The sequence below is a fragment of the Crocuta crocuta genome, unplaced genomic scaffold (genome assembly GCF_008692635.1).
Source record: "Crocuta crocuta isolate KB4526 unplaced genomic scaffold, BGI_CrCroc_1.0 scaffold149, whole genome shotgun sequence".
Taxonomy (NCBI): domain Eukaryota; kingdom Metazoa; phylum Chordata; class Mammalia; order Carnivora; family Hyaenidae; genus Crocuta; species Crocuta crocuta.
Window position 1 is genome coordinate 9,450,685 of NW_027551561.1, and position 17,792 is coordinate 9,468,476.

Here is a 17,792-nt window from a genome sequence, read left to right on the forward strand (position 1 = left end):
GATATTGCTGGATAATAGAGCCAGTACGAACAGGAAATCTTTTCTAGGAAAACGAAGTGGGGTAGAGGAGAACTAGGATCAAAGATGAGAAATCCTAAACCCTCATCTTGGCTTAGTTACCAATTTTCTTTCCTTTTTAAAAAAATTTTTAAATGTTTATTAATTTTTGAAAGACAGGGTGCAAGTGGGGGAGGGTCGGAGAGAGAGAGGGAGACACAGAATCAGAAGCAGGCTCCAGGCTCTGAGCTGTCAGCACAGAGCCCGATGAGGGGCTCCAACACACGAGCTGTGAGGTCATGACCTGAGCTGAAGTCGGAAGCTTAACCCACTGATCTGCCCAGGCGCCCCTTAAGGGATTTGTTGGGGTATCAGTTCCTCCTCTGTAAGAGCGGGAAGGTAACTGATCCTTAAGTTCCTTGCTCCAAGACTCAGTGAGTCCTGTGTGCCTGGGGCAGCCTCCTGGTGGAACCACAGCACACTGTCCAGAGTGAGGACTCAGGGGCTGAGTAAACACAAAACTGAGGAGTGACCAGAGAAGGGGTGACAAATGAGAGGCCCCCTGGGAGGAAATGAGCCGGGAAGGAAATAGGCAGGACTATAGAGGAGCAAAACAAAGTAGTGGGAGGTACAGAAGGAGCTGGCAAATGGTGGGAGTGGGATGGTGGGGCGGTGGGTGATCAGTTAGGTCATTTTATGGTAGACTCAGAGCACTGGGGTTGGGGGAGGGGTGTGAGGGATGAGACAAGTCAAACATAATGGATAAAATTGTTTTTAATGTTTTTTTTTGAGAGACAGAGAGAGAGAGAGAAAGAGAGAGACAGTGTGTGTGCCGCCAGCAGGAGAGGGGCAGAGAGAGAGAGGGAGACACAGAATCTGAAGCAGGCTCCAGGCTCCGAGCTGTCAGCATGGAGCCTGTCGTGGGGCACGAGATCATGACCTGAGGCAAAGTCAGCCGCTTAACCGAGAGAACCACCCAGGCACCCCCAAACATAATGGTTTTAAATTGAGTGAAGAGGTGCTTGAAAACTGCTTCAGGTTTCTGATCCTAGAAATCTAGTTCTATTTTAGCTCACTTTAAAAATATGTAATAGCTGATTATTTACCAGACTGCAAAATTTGGGTGATGGTCCATAGCCTTCCAAGACTTGTGATGCCAAATGGCATAGCAACCTTAACTAGACTGTAAGCCTTGTGGGGTGACGGCTTGATTTTGTTCACCATTCTACCTCCGGCATCTGCAACAGTGTCCGGCATGTAGTAGTTATTCAGTAAAGGTTTGTTGAATAAATGAATGAATGAATGAATGAATGATAGTGTAGGGGCCCAGAGTAGCTATCTGAATATTTACTGAGCCGCCTGGAATGTGGACCCCTGCCTGCCTTCTTCCCCACTCCCACCTTTCTCCTCAGCTTCGTGTGCAGTTCTCCACAGACTCGAGGGTACAGAAGATGTTCGAGATCCTCTTGGACGAAAACAGTGAAGCCGACAAGCTGGAGAAGGTGAGTGCTGGGCAACCAGCCGGCCAGCCANCCCCCCTTGGCTGGACTTCCGCTGCGGGCTCCACCGGATCTCTGGACAGCGACGCCCTGCTCAGTTGCGGAGGGAGAGGAGGGCGTGTCCTTGGAGAACGTGGGCAAAAATGGGCCAGAGGTTAAGCACTTTAGAAAAATCCCCTAATCGAGGCTATAAGGGCCAAGACTAGGGTGAGACCAATAAGGAGAGAGTCATGTGGCAGGGTTGGAGTTTCTATTTAAGTTTTTGAGATTTTGTTCGCTATGAATTTTATTTTTTTGCATCGCATTGATTTTGATGTTTTAAAATATTGCATTAAACGTTATTCATCTTGATTTCTGAGGTTTCTGGTGTCCCTGTAAATGTAGCACCCAAGGCAAGTGCCTCATTCCGCATACCCTGGTTTCCACCCTGAGAACTGCTGAAAATGGCACGTTAAAATTGTGTTCTAGTTCATTATAAAATATTGTAAAAAGTTATCCTGAAATATGAAAATATTTTCTCAAAATACCATCCTCTTAGCCAAATTTGTTGCTTTCGTTTTTGTTTTTGTTTTAATGTTCCCTTCTGGTCTTTCTTCAGAAGAAAAAAATTGAACATCTGAATGGTTTTTGTTTCTTTGTTTTTGTTTGTTTGAGGCAGAGAGAGAGCTGAGTGAAAGTGGGAGAGGGGATAAGAGACAGAGTATCTTAAGTAGGCTCCATACCCAACACAGAGCCTGAAGCAGGGCTCAATCCTACGACCCTGGGATCACGACCTCAGCTGAAACCAAGTCAGGTGCTCAATCGACAGCTACCCAGGTGCCCCTGAATGTTTTATAATTATAAGAACTGGACAATGCTTGGGGAATTTTTTGTTAGTTTTATGATCAGTAAGTCCATATAACATGCAAATACCTTTTATAACAAACCGTTGTGAAGACTTAATGAGTTGTTACAGATAATGCATGTGGACAAGTACATAGCCCTTGACTGGTAGAGTGGTGGTGGCCCTGGTGGTACTTGCCCAGGAGTCTCTAATCAGCCTTGTCCTCAACATCTCATGCCCCCTCTCTTTGCTCACCTTCTCCTTCTCCCTCATGAGTTCTTCCCCCAACTCCAGGCTTTCAGGTTTTGGTGAGGCCTCCTCCCCTGATCTGGAGCCATTTAAGGTATATGTATCCTCAAGGCGCTATGGTGGGAGGACACTGGGGAACTTTCTAGCTCAACTGCTTAATTTTGGAATCTGGGACCCAGAGACGTACCATGACTTGCCCAAGGTCCCATAGCTAGCACACAGCAGAATCAGTCCTTCAACCTAGGACTCTTGAGACCCATCTCCTGAGCTCTCTGCCCACCAACCACGACCTCCCTGAGAACACCTGTAACTTCACATTGCCCTGAAGGTAAACAAGCAAACCCAAAATGCTGAAACCATATTCAAGGGAAATTTTTTAAAAGAAAATAATTCATTTCTGTTAAAAGTTAAACTGAGGCATATTCATAATTTTAAGGGTTTACTTGGGCGAAATTGATTCAAATGGGGTAGCACCAAAACAGGAAGTGGTTAGGCACGCTCTACCTAGAAAAGACATGGGTGGAAACAAAGCAACGAAAGTATTTGATTGGCTATAGGCCCAGCAGTTACATTATTTAGGAAAGCCTAATTGGGTGTGATTGGCTTTTCTTAAGTTTCAATTTCTTTTTTTTTTTATGTTTTTTATTTATTTCTGAGAGAGACAGTGTGAGCAGGGGAGGGTCAGAGAGAGAGGGAGACACAGAATCCAAAACAGGCTCCAGGCTCTGAGCTGGCTGTCAGCACAGAGCCCAACGCGAGGCCCAAACCCATGAACCGTGAGATCATGACCTGAGCCGAAGTTGGAGGCCCAACTAACTGAGCCACCCAGGTGCCCCTTAAGTTTCAATTTCTTAACCTTGAGACATTACAGGCTTCCATTTGGGTTTGCTTACATTAGCTACAAGGGCATTAAAGCCATTCAGTCTAATGGCTTCCTTGTTTAAATAATTTAACACTTTGTTTAGTACTTATCCATAAGCATATATACACAGTCTTGTCTGATGTAAGTGCAATCAGAGTGAACCTTACCAATGTGTTTTCCAAGTTGCTGGGTGATCTCATTTGTGACTTCATGGCTACAGTATATTTCATCAAGCTGGGCTTTATGTAAGTTACTTTGTTTCTTGTTTTGAATCATGTTCTTGAGCTAGGTCTCTAGGAGTGGGATTGTAGGCAAAGAATCCAGTATAAAGATGTTTTGAAAACTGAGTCCTCACACCAGTCCCTGCACTTGGCCCCTGGCCAAGGCCTTGGCAGCCAAACCTCCCCCATGACCCTCATCATGTCTTCTCTCCTCAGGCTGCCAACAACCTCATTGTCCTGGGGCGTGAAGAAGCAGGGGCTGAGATGATCTTCCAAAACAATGGAGTGGCCCTGCTGCTGCAGCTTGTGGACACCAAGAGGCCGGAGCTGGTGCTAGCGGCTGTGCGGACCCTGGCGGCCATGTGCAGTGGCCACTGTGCGAGGGTGAGAGCCTGGGTGTGGGCTGATGGCACAGGTGACTGCCAGGCAGAAGACCTGGAGGGTGACACGTGGACATGGAGTGAGTGGGGGGCATAAACAGACCCAAATACGAAGAGGAGAGTATCCCCCACTCCCTCTCCCTCCCCCTCCATCCTTGATTGTATGGTTCTGGATCAACAAAAATTGATCCTCTGCATTTCCCTTTGAGCTGGAAATGCATTTATGCAAAGATAACGTTATTGAAAGTTGTTTATGAGGAAGAGCTGAATGCAAAGGCTATGATAGTTTACATTTTATCATACTAAGTCTTCCAAACCCAGTGTGTATTTTATACTTAAAGCATATCTTAATATGGACTTACCATGTGGCAAGTGTCTACTGTATTGGACAGCCCAGCTCGGCCTCTGGAGAGGGGCCTGGCTTGTGTCAAGGGCCTAACTAGACCACGGGTCCCGAGAGGCATGGCTGCCTGGGCTTATTTCCCTATGGCAGGAGCAGGGTGGGGATGGTTATCACCCACTTCCTCATCTGAACAGCAGCTGGAAGAGAGGGGCGGGCAGCTGACTCGTTCTTGCTGGGGCTTTAGGCCACAGTGGTTCTCCATGCAGTCCGGATAGACAGAATCTGTAGCCTCATGGCCGTGGAGAATGAGGAGATGTCTCTGGCCGTCTGCAACCTGCTCCAGGCCATCATTGACTCTCTGTCAGGGGAGGACAAACGAGAACACCGAGGGAAGGAGGAAGCGCTGGTTCTAGGTAGGAGACATTCTTCAGTTTTTCTTCAAGGGGGTGGGGGTCAGGGAAACTCAGTTGACACCTTAGACTGGTTATTCCCTATAGGTGGATGTGGCCTGGTTGTATTTTTATATTTATATTCTAATTATAAAAGTAATAGAGGCATAGCAGCATCATTTTCAATAGCTGAAAGGTGGAAGCAGCTCAAGTGTCCATGTGTAAGTGAATGGATAAATAAAATGTGGCACGTCCATACAATGGAATAGTATTCATCCTTAAAAAGGAAGAAAATTCTGACATGTGCTACAACATGGATAAACCTTGAGGACATTATGCTAAGTGAAATAAGCCAGTGGCAAAAATATAGGTACTGTTTGATTCCACTTATGCGAGTTACATACAGTAGCCAAAATCATGGAGATGGGGCGCCTGGGTGGCTCGGTCAGTTAAACATCTGACTTGGGCTCAGGTCATGATCTTGCAGTTTGAGAGTTTGAGCCCCACATCGGGCAATGCCTCCCTCCCTCCCTGCCTCCCTCTCTCCCTCCCTGCCTGCCTTCCTCTCTCCCTGCCTCCCTCCCTGCCTGCCTCCCTCCTTGCCTGCCTGCCTGTTTGGGCTCCAACCTACAATGAGAACAAAAATCCCTAAGACGCAGAGAAGTCAGACAGGGCAAAAACAAAAAAAAGCATTTACCTTTTAATCCCCTAGCAGGCGGGGAAGACCTGGCATCCCTTCTGAGGCTTGAATGCAGGCTCCCAGCATGCCTGAATCTACAGGGATTAAGATGTCTGTAAGGAGTATAAATTTCTTTTCTGGAAAACATTTGTTAAATCAGTTTATAAAAAGCTACACGAAGTGTCCCTGGCTCCCTGCCAGTCATGCCTAGGAATAAAGGACTTTCTAAGAACCAGAGCTATTCAAGGATGGCATGGGCTGTTGTAGAAGTCAGTGTGCACAGTGGCTGGAAGGCCACTGGGGAGTAATGTCTACAGATTTATCTCCTTTTGGGGGTTGGACAGGGAATTCTATACTCTCCTGGGAAATTTCAACATCCAGGATGCAGCAGATTCCATATTTCCAGAGTCCTTCTAGAAGCCTCTGCCATTCCTGGTCCTATAGACCTGAGACTCCCTACTCTCTATTTACTCCATCCTCTCCTTCCTTAGACACCAAGAAGGACCTGAAGCAGATAACCAACCACCTGCTTGACATGCTGGTCAGTAAGAAGGTATCTGGCCAGGGCAGGGATCAGGCCCTGAACCTGCTCAATAAGAACGTCCCCAGGAAGGACCTTGCCATTCACGACAACTCACGCACCATCTATGTGGTGGATAACGGTGAGGAGATGGGAGGGTCTGGGGCTCAGTCCAGCCTTTCATGTGGGCACCAGGGTACCTGGCACTGAGCAGCCAGTGGAAGAGGTGTGGCTTTTGTCTGGGAGAAGTCTTCAGTCCCAGGTGAAAAACCAGGAAAAGACATTAGCAGTTAGAACCCACCAGTGGGCTGGTGAGGATACAGATCAAGGCTGGGCTCTGAATTCAGGGCCCAAACACACCCAGAGAATGTCCAAACACACCGGAAGACATCTGGGCAGAGTTACCTGACAAATGGGGGCAATGCCAAAGGCAAACAGGACCCCATCAACTGTGGGGTAGTGTTCCTGAAGCCTCGTGGTCAGCAAAATACTTCACAGGCCTTCTGGAAGGGAAAAATGGCATCAGGTGTCCCATATATAGGTTCTAGCAGACGGTCACTTAATGTATCAGCTCCAGGGGATTACTCTTTTCCCAAATCAACTTTAATTGTTCAAGAATCATACCCATGGCTTTATAATCTACTGTGATAAACTCCCACAGGTTTGATGACATATAGGCCATCCTTTGTTCTACAAGGTTCAAATTAGCTTTCACCACCTTGAAATGTGTCCTCTTTTGATATTGCACTTCCTTCTTTGGTTTGCACACATCTCAGCAAAGTGCACTTCAACAAATGACTCTAGTGCTTAAACCTTCTCCCTCAACACTTCTGCTCCCCTCCCCAATTCTGGTCTTCTCTGCATACATTTCAAAGGGTGAACAACCATCCTTTTTCTCTCAGCACAAGGACTTAGGTCCAACCGCATAGTTAATGGGTAGGGCAGGTGGGGAGCAATATTTGTTATTCCAGGCACCAAAATAAGTAGCTCCTGGGTAAAAATAACATGAATGTACAAATCCTGTTACACTAGTGATGAGATGCCTTGTTAAGGTCATACATTGTACAACTGGTCTGGGAGACTTGCCTTGGGAGCTATCTGGACATCCAGCCTGAAGTGAGCATTTGGGTTCAGGCAAGGGCAATGATGTGATGAGGAGGAGGTCCTACCAGAAGAGGAAGGAGATGCTCAAGGCAAGCATGGGAAAAATGGAAGGGAAGCATGGGGGGTGGGCATTGGGGAGGTGGTGGTTAGTGAAGCAGTTGCATTCAGTGGCTCTCTTTAAGAGTCGGGCTGGAGAGTTTGGGTTCATCAGCTGCTTCCCATTACTCCCCAGCCCTGCCAGTGGTTTTGTGTGGGTGGTAAAGTATGCACAGGGGCGCCTGGGTGGCTCAGTCAGTTAAGCGTCCGACTTCGGCTCAGGTCATGATCTCACGGTTCGTGGTTTCGAGCCCCGCATCGGGTTTTGTGCTGACAGTCAGAGCCTGGAGCCTGCTTCAGATTCTGTCTCCCTCTCTCTCTGCCCCTCGCCCACTCATGCTCTGTCTCTCTCTGTCTCAAAAATAAAATACAAAACAAAAATAAATTAAAGTATGCACAGCAGAAAAAGTACTGCTGAGCATTTTTTTTAAGTTTGTTTATTTTGAAAGAGTGTGCATGCATGCACACACAGGGCAGAGAGAAAGAGAGAATCCCAAGCAGGTTCCACACTCAATACTAAGCCCAATGTGAGGCTCTGTCTCACAATGGTGAGATCATGACCTGAGCTGAGATCAGGAGTTGGATGCTTAGATGACTGAGCCACCTAGGCTCCCCTGAGCCCTGGGTGTTCCCTCCTAACATCTAGAGTTTCATGCCTCCCAGCATCTACCTTGAGTCTTCCTCCTCCCACTTACCTGTGCCAGCTAAGGTCTGAGAAACTCTTAGCCACTCCTAAAACCTGGCTCCAAAGTCAAGCTTTCAGTTATTCCAGAGGCAGCATAACATAACGGTTAATATCAGATGTTGCTGGGAAAGCACCGTTGCTATGTCACTTGTCAGCTGCATGATTTGGGGCAACTTAGTTGACTTCTCCATGCTTTGGTTTTCTGCTCTGAAAAATAGGAATAATGATTTCTAACCAGTAGGCTTTTGTTAGGATTAAATGCGGGTAATGTGTATGGCACATCGTAAGTGCTCAAAATAATTTATAACTCTTTCTTTGTTGTTATCACACCTTCTGTTCTTATCACCCCTTATTATAATCTTTATATGACTGTCCCTTATTGATTGAGAGCTTTTTCAATCAATAGGAGGAGAGGATTGTATCCTCTATTTCAGTATTCAGTACCTAAAAGGTGCTCCTAGACTTATTCACTCATTCATTCATTTATTCAACAAATATGCAATGATTGAATTAACATGATGGGTAATAGGAAGTCATTGAAGATTCTTCCACAGAAGAGAGAAAATATAGCAATAATAAATAACAAATGTAGCATTTACTGGGGCACCTGGGTGGCTTAGTTGGTTAAGCGTCCGACTTTCGCTTAGGTCACGATCTCGCAGTTCATGGGTTCGGGCCCCGCGTCGGGCTCTGTGCTGACTGCCAGGTCAGAGCCTGGAGCCTGTTTCAGAGTCTGTGACTCCCTCTCTCTCTGACCCTCCCCTGCTCATGCTGTCTCTCTCTCTCTCTCTCCTACAAATAAATAAAACATTAAAAAAAAACCAAACAAATGTAGCATTTACTAAATAAATAGAAAGTGTTTACTGAGTGATAAGGATGTGTCAGGATTGGCCCTAGATGGTTTTCATATGTTACCTCATTGAGACCTCAAACTCTCTGTGGTAGGTAGTAGTGTTCCCATTTTACAGAAACTGAGACCTGAGGAAGAGAGAATATCAAATAGTATTTGAGGAAGGCTATACCATAGAATGTTAGCACTGGTACAGTCCTCTGAGATCAACTAACACAGTGGGAGGTGAATTGCTCACCTAGGGTCAGAGTCAGGTGTAGAACCCCAGTCTCTTGGCCCCATTCCAGGGCCCTTCACTCTGGATAAGCCATGTGCTATCTGAAGGCAGGGTGGAGAGAAGCTGGTTTTAAGACAACTGAATAAGAGGGTGTGTTTGTGAGGAGAGACCCAGCAGGGATCTTACACTAACCATCATCTGTCCTGCAGGCCTGAGGAAGATCTTGAAGGTGGTGGGACAGGTTCCAGATCTGCCATCCTGCCTGCCTCTGACTGACAACACCCGCATGCTGGCTTCTATCCTCATTAACAAGCTCTACGATGACCTGCGCTGTGACCCAGAGCGCGATCATTTCCGGAAGATCTGTGAGGAGTACATCACGTGAGTTTCCCGGAGGCCTCATGGGGTTGGGCTGTGTATCAGTTATCAATGACTGTGTAACAAATCACCCCAAAATTTAACAGTTTAAAATAATAGTAAGTAACCATTTATTATCTCACAGTATGACAGCAGTTTGAGAATGTGTAGGCTGGGTAGATCTGGCTTTGGGGCTCTTGTGAACTTAGAGTCACATGTTGGCCTGGGCTGCAGTCATCTGAAGGCTTGACTGGGGCTGGAAGATCTGCTTTCAATATGGTGCCCTCATATGGCTGGCATATTGGTGCTGCTTGTTGGCAGGAGGCCTCGGTTCCTCCCCGTGTGGACCTGTCCACAGGCTGTCCAAGTGTCATTACCATGTGGTAGCTGATTTCCCCTAGAGGGAGTGATTCAAGAGAGAGCAAGGCAGAAGTGGCAATGTCTTCTATAATCTAGCTTCAGAAGTCACACATGATCACTTCCACCACATTCTATGCATGAGAAGCAAGTCATTAAGGATGGCCTACATTTAAGAGGAGAGAATTCAGCTCTACCTTTTGCACAGAAGAGTGTCAAAATATTTTTGGGCTTATTTTAAACCTACCACAAGCTTCTGTGGTTGAAGGAACAAATGTCAGCTTATCAAGGAGGGAGACCTAGCTCTGTCAAGTTTAAGCACTGTGTGCCCTTGCAGAGATTTGACAGCAGCCTGGGACTCTCAAGAGTGGAATTCTGGCTCTCCCACTGTCACTCAACCATCTTTGTGACTCAGAATCTCTCTCTGAGTCTCTGTTTTTTCTGTGTGTCCTTTGCCTTCCACTCCCACTGCTACATGGTCTTTTAACACTTTATTCCAATGATCCTCAGGCTTTAGATTATTCGGAATTCAGGGACCCTACTTGACTCAGGAGTGTGGGATGTGGCTCAGGGAGTTACATGTTTAAAAAGTATTCCAGGTGAGTCTTGGGAGAGTGAAACCACTCTGTTTTTCCTTTCTTCCCTCCAAGGGTGGGCAAGCTTTTCCTCTAAAGGGCCAGAGGAAATACTTTACATTGCTGGGATGTGCAGCCCTCTAGTGCATATTTTTTAAAAATCCCTTTAAACCATTAAAAACATTCTCAGCCTCCCAGGCTTGGCCAAGCAGCTGAGTTCTGCCAGCTCCTGCTCAATCCTGTAGCTTTCCCTGACCCCTGAATGTTTCCCTGAAAGCTCTCCAGAGCTCCTCTGGTCTTTCTCTACCTCAGCTTCAGCTTTGGCAGCTAACTTCTTGAGTCTCTCATGAGGTCCCGAATTGAGTTCTGGTAACTGGCACCCAGCTGGGCCTCATGAGGCCCTCCCAGCCAGCCTGTGGAATGCTGCCTCTGCACAGGCCCATGCCTGGACCAGTCACCCATCCCTGGACCAGTCATGGAGGCTGAGTGAGTCTCTGAGGTGCATGAGGGGGTCTCCCCTCTCCCCTGCAAGGGTGTAATCCCTATCCTGCTCCATCAGGGGCCAGGGTGAGTGGAACCAGCACAGAGGGCAGACCCGACTGATTATGAAAGGCTCTGTCTTCCCTGGCCCTGAGTGGAGAGATGAAGTACAAGATGAGGAATGCCAGAACTGGAGGGGCTCTCAGAGCTTCCAAAGCCGACCCTCTCTTTGACAGGGACTTGCTCAGCTCATCCATCACCCCCCCGCCCCCAGAGGCAGATGTGGGACCAGAGCCCAGGTCTCCGGCTCCTGCTCCGTCTGAGGTTCTCCTATCTAGTCTGCACCACCCTTTTTCATTCATAACAAGCTGCATTTCCACTGTGCACATCTCCCCCGATCCCTCCCATCAAGCCAACCATGGCAGTTCACTGAAAGATCAGAGGACCTCTCATGTCTGACATCCCCATATGGAGATTCTCCCACAGAGTAGATGGTAGTAGATTCCAAGAGCAAGGCAGAGCCCTCACCTGCTGGGGGAAGGAACTGGGACCAGACAGGGGAGTAACCAGCTCCAGCTACCGCGTGACTTGGTCACATCACAGAATGATGCAGTGTGCCAGGCTCCACGGTAAGCCCTTTTGTGTTGTTGTGGCTGCTGTACTGTCCCACTAAATGTTCCAGCTGCTGGGAAGCCTGTTGACTGACAGCTCTCACCTGCAACCTTTCCTTGGGACTTGCCTCAGCTGGGGACAGCTGCTTCACCCTTCCCAGGGTGGCCAGCATCCAATGACTTGTCCCTCTCCCCAACTGGAAATAGCCTGGGCTTGTGTCCCAGCCTTAGCACTCATTACAGGCAGAGGCTTTCTGGTGACTGAGTTGCAGCCTAGAGTCCCAATGTCCAGTCTTGCTTCCTTCCCTTCTCCCACATGAGCTGATCCCAGGAGCTCTCTCTAATACACTTCTCAAATGTCAATCCCCATCCCTCTGAGTGTGCTTCTTAGGGGACACAGCTCATGGCACATTCTTTATGTCACTTGTCCTCATCATATCTCTGATAAGTAGTAAGACTATGATCAGTTTATGGATCAAAAAGCTGAACTTCAGTGAATTGCCCAAGGTCACATGGCACATGAGTGGTGAATCTGGGATGTAATCCCACACTTTTCCCACCCACCTCAGCCAGTTCTCCTGACTACCTTGCCCTCTATTTTAGGGGCAAGTTTGACCCCCAGGACATGGACAAGAACGTGATTGCCATTCAGACAGTGTCAGGGATCCTGCAAGGCCCCTTTGACCTGGGCAATCAGCTGCTGGGACTGAAAGGTGTGATGGAGATGATGGTAGCGCTGTGTGGCTCTGAGCGTGAGGTAGACCAGCTGGTGGCTGTGGAGGCCCTCATCCATGCCTCCACCAAGCTCAGCCGCGCCACCTTCATCATCACTAATGGCGTATCGCTGCTCAAAGAGATCTACAAGACCACCAAAAACGAGAAGATCAAGATCCGCACACTGGTGGTGAGTGTTGGTACCAGCACTGTACCAGGCACGAAGGACACCAGGATGAGTGAGGGGTGGCCCCATCCGTGAGAAGGCCATGCAGTTGGGGACACTCAGCCCTATCCATGGGCCGTTGCAGAGCAGGGCAATAAGCAGGAGGCTGTGAGAATGGAGATTCAGAATGGTGGGCGCTGCTGTTCAACCCTGGGGACCTTTGCCTCCATGCTTTTGAACAACACTAATACTGAGGAGCTTATGTCCAACCAGTATTTTCAGAGCAAACTCTAAAAAGTCAGTTTGTTTCCTTAATCAATTTCTAGATGGCACCGATAAACTCTTTCATTTTTTCCAATTTCATTTTACAGAAGTTATTATTTTCATGGGTCTTTTATTTTGCTTGTAAACAATTACAGTGAAGGTTTGAGTCGTTGATCTGTTTTGTTGCTGTTGTTTATATCAGTTTTTAAAAAGCTAATTATAGCTTTTGCCATCGTGAGTTTTCTCTGATGGAAGGCATGTTTTACCAAATAAGAGTGCAATTTCTCTTGGGTGAAACTCTGCACATCTGAATTTGTTACCCACAAGGTCTGTCTGCCAATATCTTTCACCATTGCAGTTTCAGATAAGATTAGTATTGTCTTGTGCTTATTTTGCAAGACAGCAGACACAAAGCATCTGTGGGGTCAAAGTGGTGATGGAAAGGAGCAGGGTAAAAAACTCCAGCTTTTGGGAACATCTGCCCTATCCTGGAAACCTCAGAGAAGGCATCTTGGAAGAGGTGACCTTTGAGCTGAGATTTGTGGTATGCACAGAGGTTTATCCAGGCAAAGAAAAAAAAAAAGGCAAAGGGACCTGTTTGAGCAAGGCCTTGTCCCTAAGTTTCTCTGATTCTACCAGCATCTGTCTTCCTCTCCAGGGACTCTGTAAGCTTGGCTCTGCAGGTGGTACAGACTATGGTCTCAGGCAGTTTGCTGAAGGGTCAACAGAGAAGCTGGCCAAACAGTGTCGCAAGTAAGGAGGTTCTATTTCCCTGGGCCTGCCTTCTCCTCTCTGGGGTGGGTTCTAGCGGGGGCACATTGTGAAAGGCTTCTCACCCACTACCCCGAAATTCCTCCACTCTCTTGACCAAGCCCTGGAGATCTTCCCCAGCACTCTTCCTCCCAAATTTCCAGGTGGTTGTGCAATGCGTCCATAGATACCCGGACCCGGCGATGGGCAGTAGAGGGCCTGGCCTACCTCACACTGGATGCTGACGTGAAAGACGACTTTGTCCAGGACATCCCTGCCCTGCAGGCCATGTTTGAGCTGGCCAAGGCAAGCGTGGCTTCAGGAAAGGTCTACCAGATTCAGGCTCACAGGATCCTCCGCTGAGCCTGGGAAATTGGACTTCTGTGGCTTCATTCTGGTCCTGCCCCTACTGCCCGTGTAAACCAGACTGGTTATTTCCCTCTGTCTGGCCCTCATCTTACCTAACCGTAAAATGGGCTCATGATTCTTCATGGCTGCCAGGCAGTGGGGAGATGAATAAGAGGATGGTATTTTTTCTGGGATCCTCAGGAAGTGAGGCCCTGAGGGACTAAGAACCTATGCCTAGCCCTTTCCAGACCCCTCCCTCCCTTGCAGCGCTGGATCAATCTCTGCTTCTTTTCCACCACCAAAGGGAGAAGGAAGTTACTACCAGAGCCAGACCAGAGGAGTCCAGTGCCCACCCCAAACCATGGCAAAGCATATTGGGCTGGGCTTTTGAAAGAGGCACAGAGCACCCAGAGGGTGCCCATTTGTGCTCTCAGGGTGCCATTGTGGGTGCAGGAGAAATTTCTGCCCACCCTGCATGAGTAGAGCTGGTTCCTCCTCCTTCTGTGCCCCCTGCTCAGCTCCAAGCTGGGCAGCACCAGCCATACTCCTTCCAAACCCACTCACCAGCCAGGCCAGGGACCCGTCTTGGAAGCAGAGATTTGTTCTAAAGTTTCCTTTCTGCCTTTCCCCTCCTTTCTCCCACCCCATAACTCCAGACTGCAGACAAGACCATCCTGTACTCAGTGGCCACCACCCTGGTGAACTGCACCAACAGCTATGATGTCAAGGAGGTCATCCCCGAGCTGGTGCAGCTCGCCAAGTTCTCCAAGCAGCACGTGCCTGAGGAGCACCCTAAGGTGAGGATAGGGATGACGCTGGAGAGTCTGTGCCACCCAGCCGTCAGAGAAGTGGAACAGAACGACAGCGATGTCTGGGTGCTGTGTGTGTGTGTGCTTGGGAGGATCTGGCACAGGACAGATAAATTGAAGATGATCATGGTAAATTTCTCCCACTAGGTGGCGCTCGTTCCCCCCTTAGTTTTAATGTTCTGTGGGGAGTGGGGAGTGAAGCTCCAGTCAAATGGAGCCATGATGAACGTTTTGCAATTTCTGTTGTTGGTTTCATGAACATCAGACAGTGTATTTCATGTTTCCAACAGTTACAGAAATCTTGTTTCCTGGTATATCTGGATTTGGGGATCTGGGTGTTAAGTAAAAATAATGAGACGGGAAGAAAGGCCAGTCAGCAGTACCCCAGATATCACAAATTTCCTTGGGGCCCTCCCCAGTGATTCTCTGCACTCAAGGGTATGCTTTGTATGTGGTTTGAATATGAACGTATAGGTATTTCCAGCCAGTAAAAGATTTAGATTTTTGTAAACGGTCAAAGTAATATAACCATAATGCAAAACAAACAAAAAAGTGGACAGAAGAGAAAAGAAAATTACCACTCACAATGACATCATCTCCCCTGACCAATATCGGCATTTTGGTACATAATATTACCTACCAGAGGCTGTGTTTTCTGGTGCACCTTTTTTTTTATACTTATAATCAGAACGTAGTTATCATTTTGTGCCATATTTTGGGAAAATAGGTGTTTTCCATATTGCTATGTCAGTCTCTTTTTTAAAGCTTATATCTTATTATTTATTTTTTAAGGCAAGTTTTTTTTAAACTTTTATTTATTTACTTTGAGAGAGAGAGAGCACGAGCAAAAGGTGTAGAGACAGAGGGAGAGAGAGAATCCCAAGTAGGCTCCACACTGTCAGCACACAGCCTGATGCAGGGCTCAAACTCACAAATCACAAGATCATGACCTGAGCCAAAACCAGAGTCAGATACTTAACTGACTAAGCCTCTCAGGCACCCCTAATTTATATTTAAATTCCAGTTACTTAACCTGCAGTGTAATATTAGTTTCAGGTATACAATATTCAACATTTCCATACAACACCTGGTGCTCATCATGACAAGTGCATGCCTTAATCTCCACTACCTGCTATATCATTCTCTGAATCATTTTTTAAATTTATTTTAGAGAGAGAGTATGTGTGGGGTGGGGGAAGGGCAGAGGGAAAGAGAGAGAATCTTAAGCAGGCTCCATTCTCAGCACTGAGCCAATGCAGGGCTCAATCCCATGACCCTGGGATCATGACCTGAGCTGAAGTCAAGAATCAGATGCTCAGCTGAATGAGCCACCAGGCAGCCCTGAATCCATGTTTAAAGATATGTAGTGTTTCATGCAGGCAAGGGTGTATAGCATGTTCCTCTGCTCTAACGTTCAAATGTGCCTTCTAGAAATTGCCCACAAGTATCAGCCACTTCAAGGATTATCTGTATAGAGTATTCAACCCGGGGGCTAACTTTGGATTTCCAGGACAACCCAATCCATTGTTATGTCAACCTCATCTGTTCCTGATCTCCTCTCCTGCCTGTCCCCCTACCTGTTCCCCACTCCAACAGAAAACCAACCTTTTGAAAAAAAAAAAAAGTAATATATGGGTCATCTAGTGTTTTGGACAATACCTTTTATTTCACTTCTGTGAATGAAGACTCTTTGGGATGATTTTCTTGCCACACCAGATGCTCAGGCTCTGTATTGGGAGTAGGGGGGCAAGGAAGAGGAGAACACGCTGTACACCCCCTTGGCTGTTGTTTGGGCAAAGGGAATCTGGAAGAGTGTATGAGATTCTGATTGCTGCTGTTAACAAATTGCCACAAACATAATGGCTTAAAATGACACAAATGTATTATCTTTCAGTTCTAAATCTTCCAGTTCTGACCTACTTCCAGGTCAGAAATCTAAGATCAGTCCCATTGGGCCAAAGTCAAGGTGTTGGGGGGGGGGGGCTGATTCCTTCTGTAGCCTCTGAGAAGATAATCTATTTTCTTGTCTCTCTAACCTTCTAAAAACCACAACCTTCCTTGGCGAGTGACATTAAATCATTCTAACCTTCTGCTTCTGTTGTCAAATCATCTGCTATTAACTGATTCTCCTGCCTCCCTCTTTTATTTTAAAACATTATTTTATTAAAAATTTTTAGTGTTTATTTATTTTTTGAGAGAGACAGAGTGAGAGAGAGAGAGAGAGAAGACAGAGAGAGAAAGAATGTGAATAGGGAGAGGCAGAGAAAGTGGAAGACACAGAATCTGAAGCAGGATCCAGGCCCTGATCTGTCAGCACAGAGCCTGATGCAGGGCTAGAACCCACAGACTGTGAGATTATGAACTGAGTGAAGTTGGATGCTTAACCAACTGAGCCACCAGGTGCCCCTTCCTTGCCTCCCTCTTATTGAGACCCTCATGATAATGTTGTGCCTACCCAGATAAACCAGGATTAACTCCCTGTCTCAAAATCCCTGATTTAATCACATCTGCAGAGTCCTTTTTGCCATGTAAGGTGATATTCGCAGGTTCTGGGAATTAGGAGTCTTTGGAGGTCATTATTTAGCATGCCATTAGCAGTCAGAAATGCACCACCTTTAGTTCCAATACTGATTGGCCTGGCTCTTTCCCCATTGCTACCCTTTCGTTTCCCCAGGACAAGAAGGACTTTATAGACATGCGTGTGAAGCGGCTTTTGAAGGCTGGTGTCACCTCCGCGCTGGCCTGCATGGTGAAAGCAGACAGTGCCATCCTCACCGACCAGACCAAAGAGCTGCTGGCCAGGTGGGGCTGCAGCGGGCCAGGGCTGGAGGATGAGGGGACTGGGGACTAGAGGCTGGGCAGGGAGATAGAGATGGCAGGGGCATCGGTGAGGGAATGAGCCATTGGGAGGTCTGGAAAAGAAATGAAGGAGATCAACATTGAAGAGTGACATGGCAGGGCAGGTCATCACAGGTGGAAGTTTGCATCAGGAGAAAAGAGGCCACTGTCCATCCTGGTTAGCTGGCTCCCAGGCCCCATGTGAGACCTGCTATTCCAAAGATGAACAGTTTCTGCACAGCGTGATGGGGAGGCTCACAGGTACAATACAATGCATCGGGTGCCATGATGGGGCAAATACAGAGGGTTGGTTGGAGCACAAGCAGTGGTACCCACCAGGCAACTGGAGGGTAGGTGGGAGAGCAGCCAGGATAGGCCTCCTGGAGGATGTGGTAACTCAGTGAACCACGAGGTGAGAAAAAGACGCACCCAAATTCCAGGGAGGAAGAATTCCAGGCAGAGGGGATGGAGGGAGGAGTCAGTGAGATGGGATTCCCCTGTAGCATGGAGAGCACAGGAGGGAGCTATGCTAATAGGACCAGACAGGGGGATGAGGGCCAGACCACGGAGGTCCTGGGCTACATCCACACTGAAGAATTTCTCCTGGTT

The 17,792-nt window shown here is 47.5% G+C and overlaps 2 protein-coding genes across 4 annotated transcripts in view; one reads left to right on the forward strand and one right to left on the reverse strand.

Moving 5' to 3' along the window:
- UNC45B (unc-45 myosin chaperone B) overlaps positions 1-17,792 on the forward strand; it is a 29,089-nt gene that overhangs the window by 2,787 nt on the left and 8,510 nt on the right. Inside the window, exons 4-13 of one of the 3 annotated variants that reach the window (XM_077749749.1) lie at positions 1,410-1,499; positions 3,868-4,035; positions 4,619-4,787; positions 5,934-6,104; positions 9,124-9,295; positions 11,898-12,198; positions 13,097-13,191; positions 13,353-13,500; positions 14,193-14,333; positions 17,020-17,147. In XM_077749749.1, the coding sequence (XP_077605875.1) occupies positions 1,410-1,499; positions 3,868-4,035; positions 4,619-4,787; positions 5,934-6,104; positions 9,124-9,295; positions 11,898-12,198; positions 13,097-13,191; positions 13,353-13,500; positions 14,193-14,333; positions 17,020-17,147 (1,583 nt within the window). The remainder of the gene's footprint in view (positions 1-1,409; positions 1,500-3,867; positions 4,036-4,618; positions 4,788-5,933; positions 6,105-9,123; positions 9,296-11,897; positions 12,199-13,096; positions 13,192-13,352; positions 13,501-14,192; positions 14,334-17,019; positions 17,148-17,792) is intronic. The other 2 variants (XM_077749750.1, XM_077749751.1) reach the window with 2 other exon arrangements.
- The window catches only part of SLFN5 (schlafen family member 5), a 47,048-nt gene continuing 37,215 nt past the window's right edge, over positions 7,960-17,792 (reverse strand). The window contains exon 4 of the mRNA XM_077749748.1: positions 7,960-8,054. Coding sequence (XP_077605874.1) covers positions 7,999-8,054 — 56 coding nt within the window. The 3' untranslated portion in view covers positions 7,960-7,998. The remainder of the gene's footprint in view (positions 8,055-17,792) is intronic.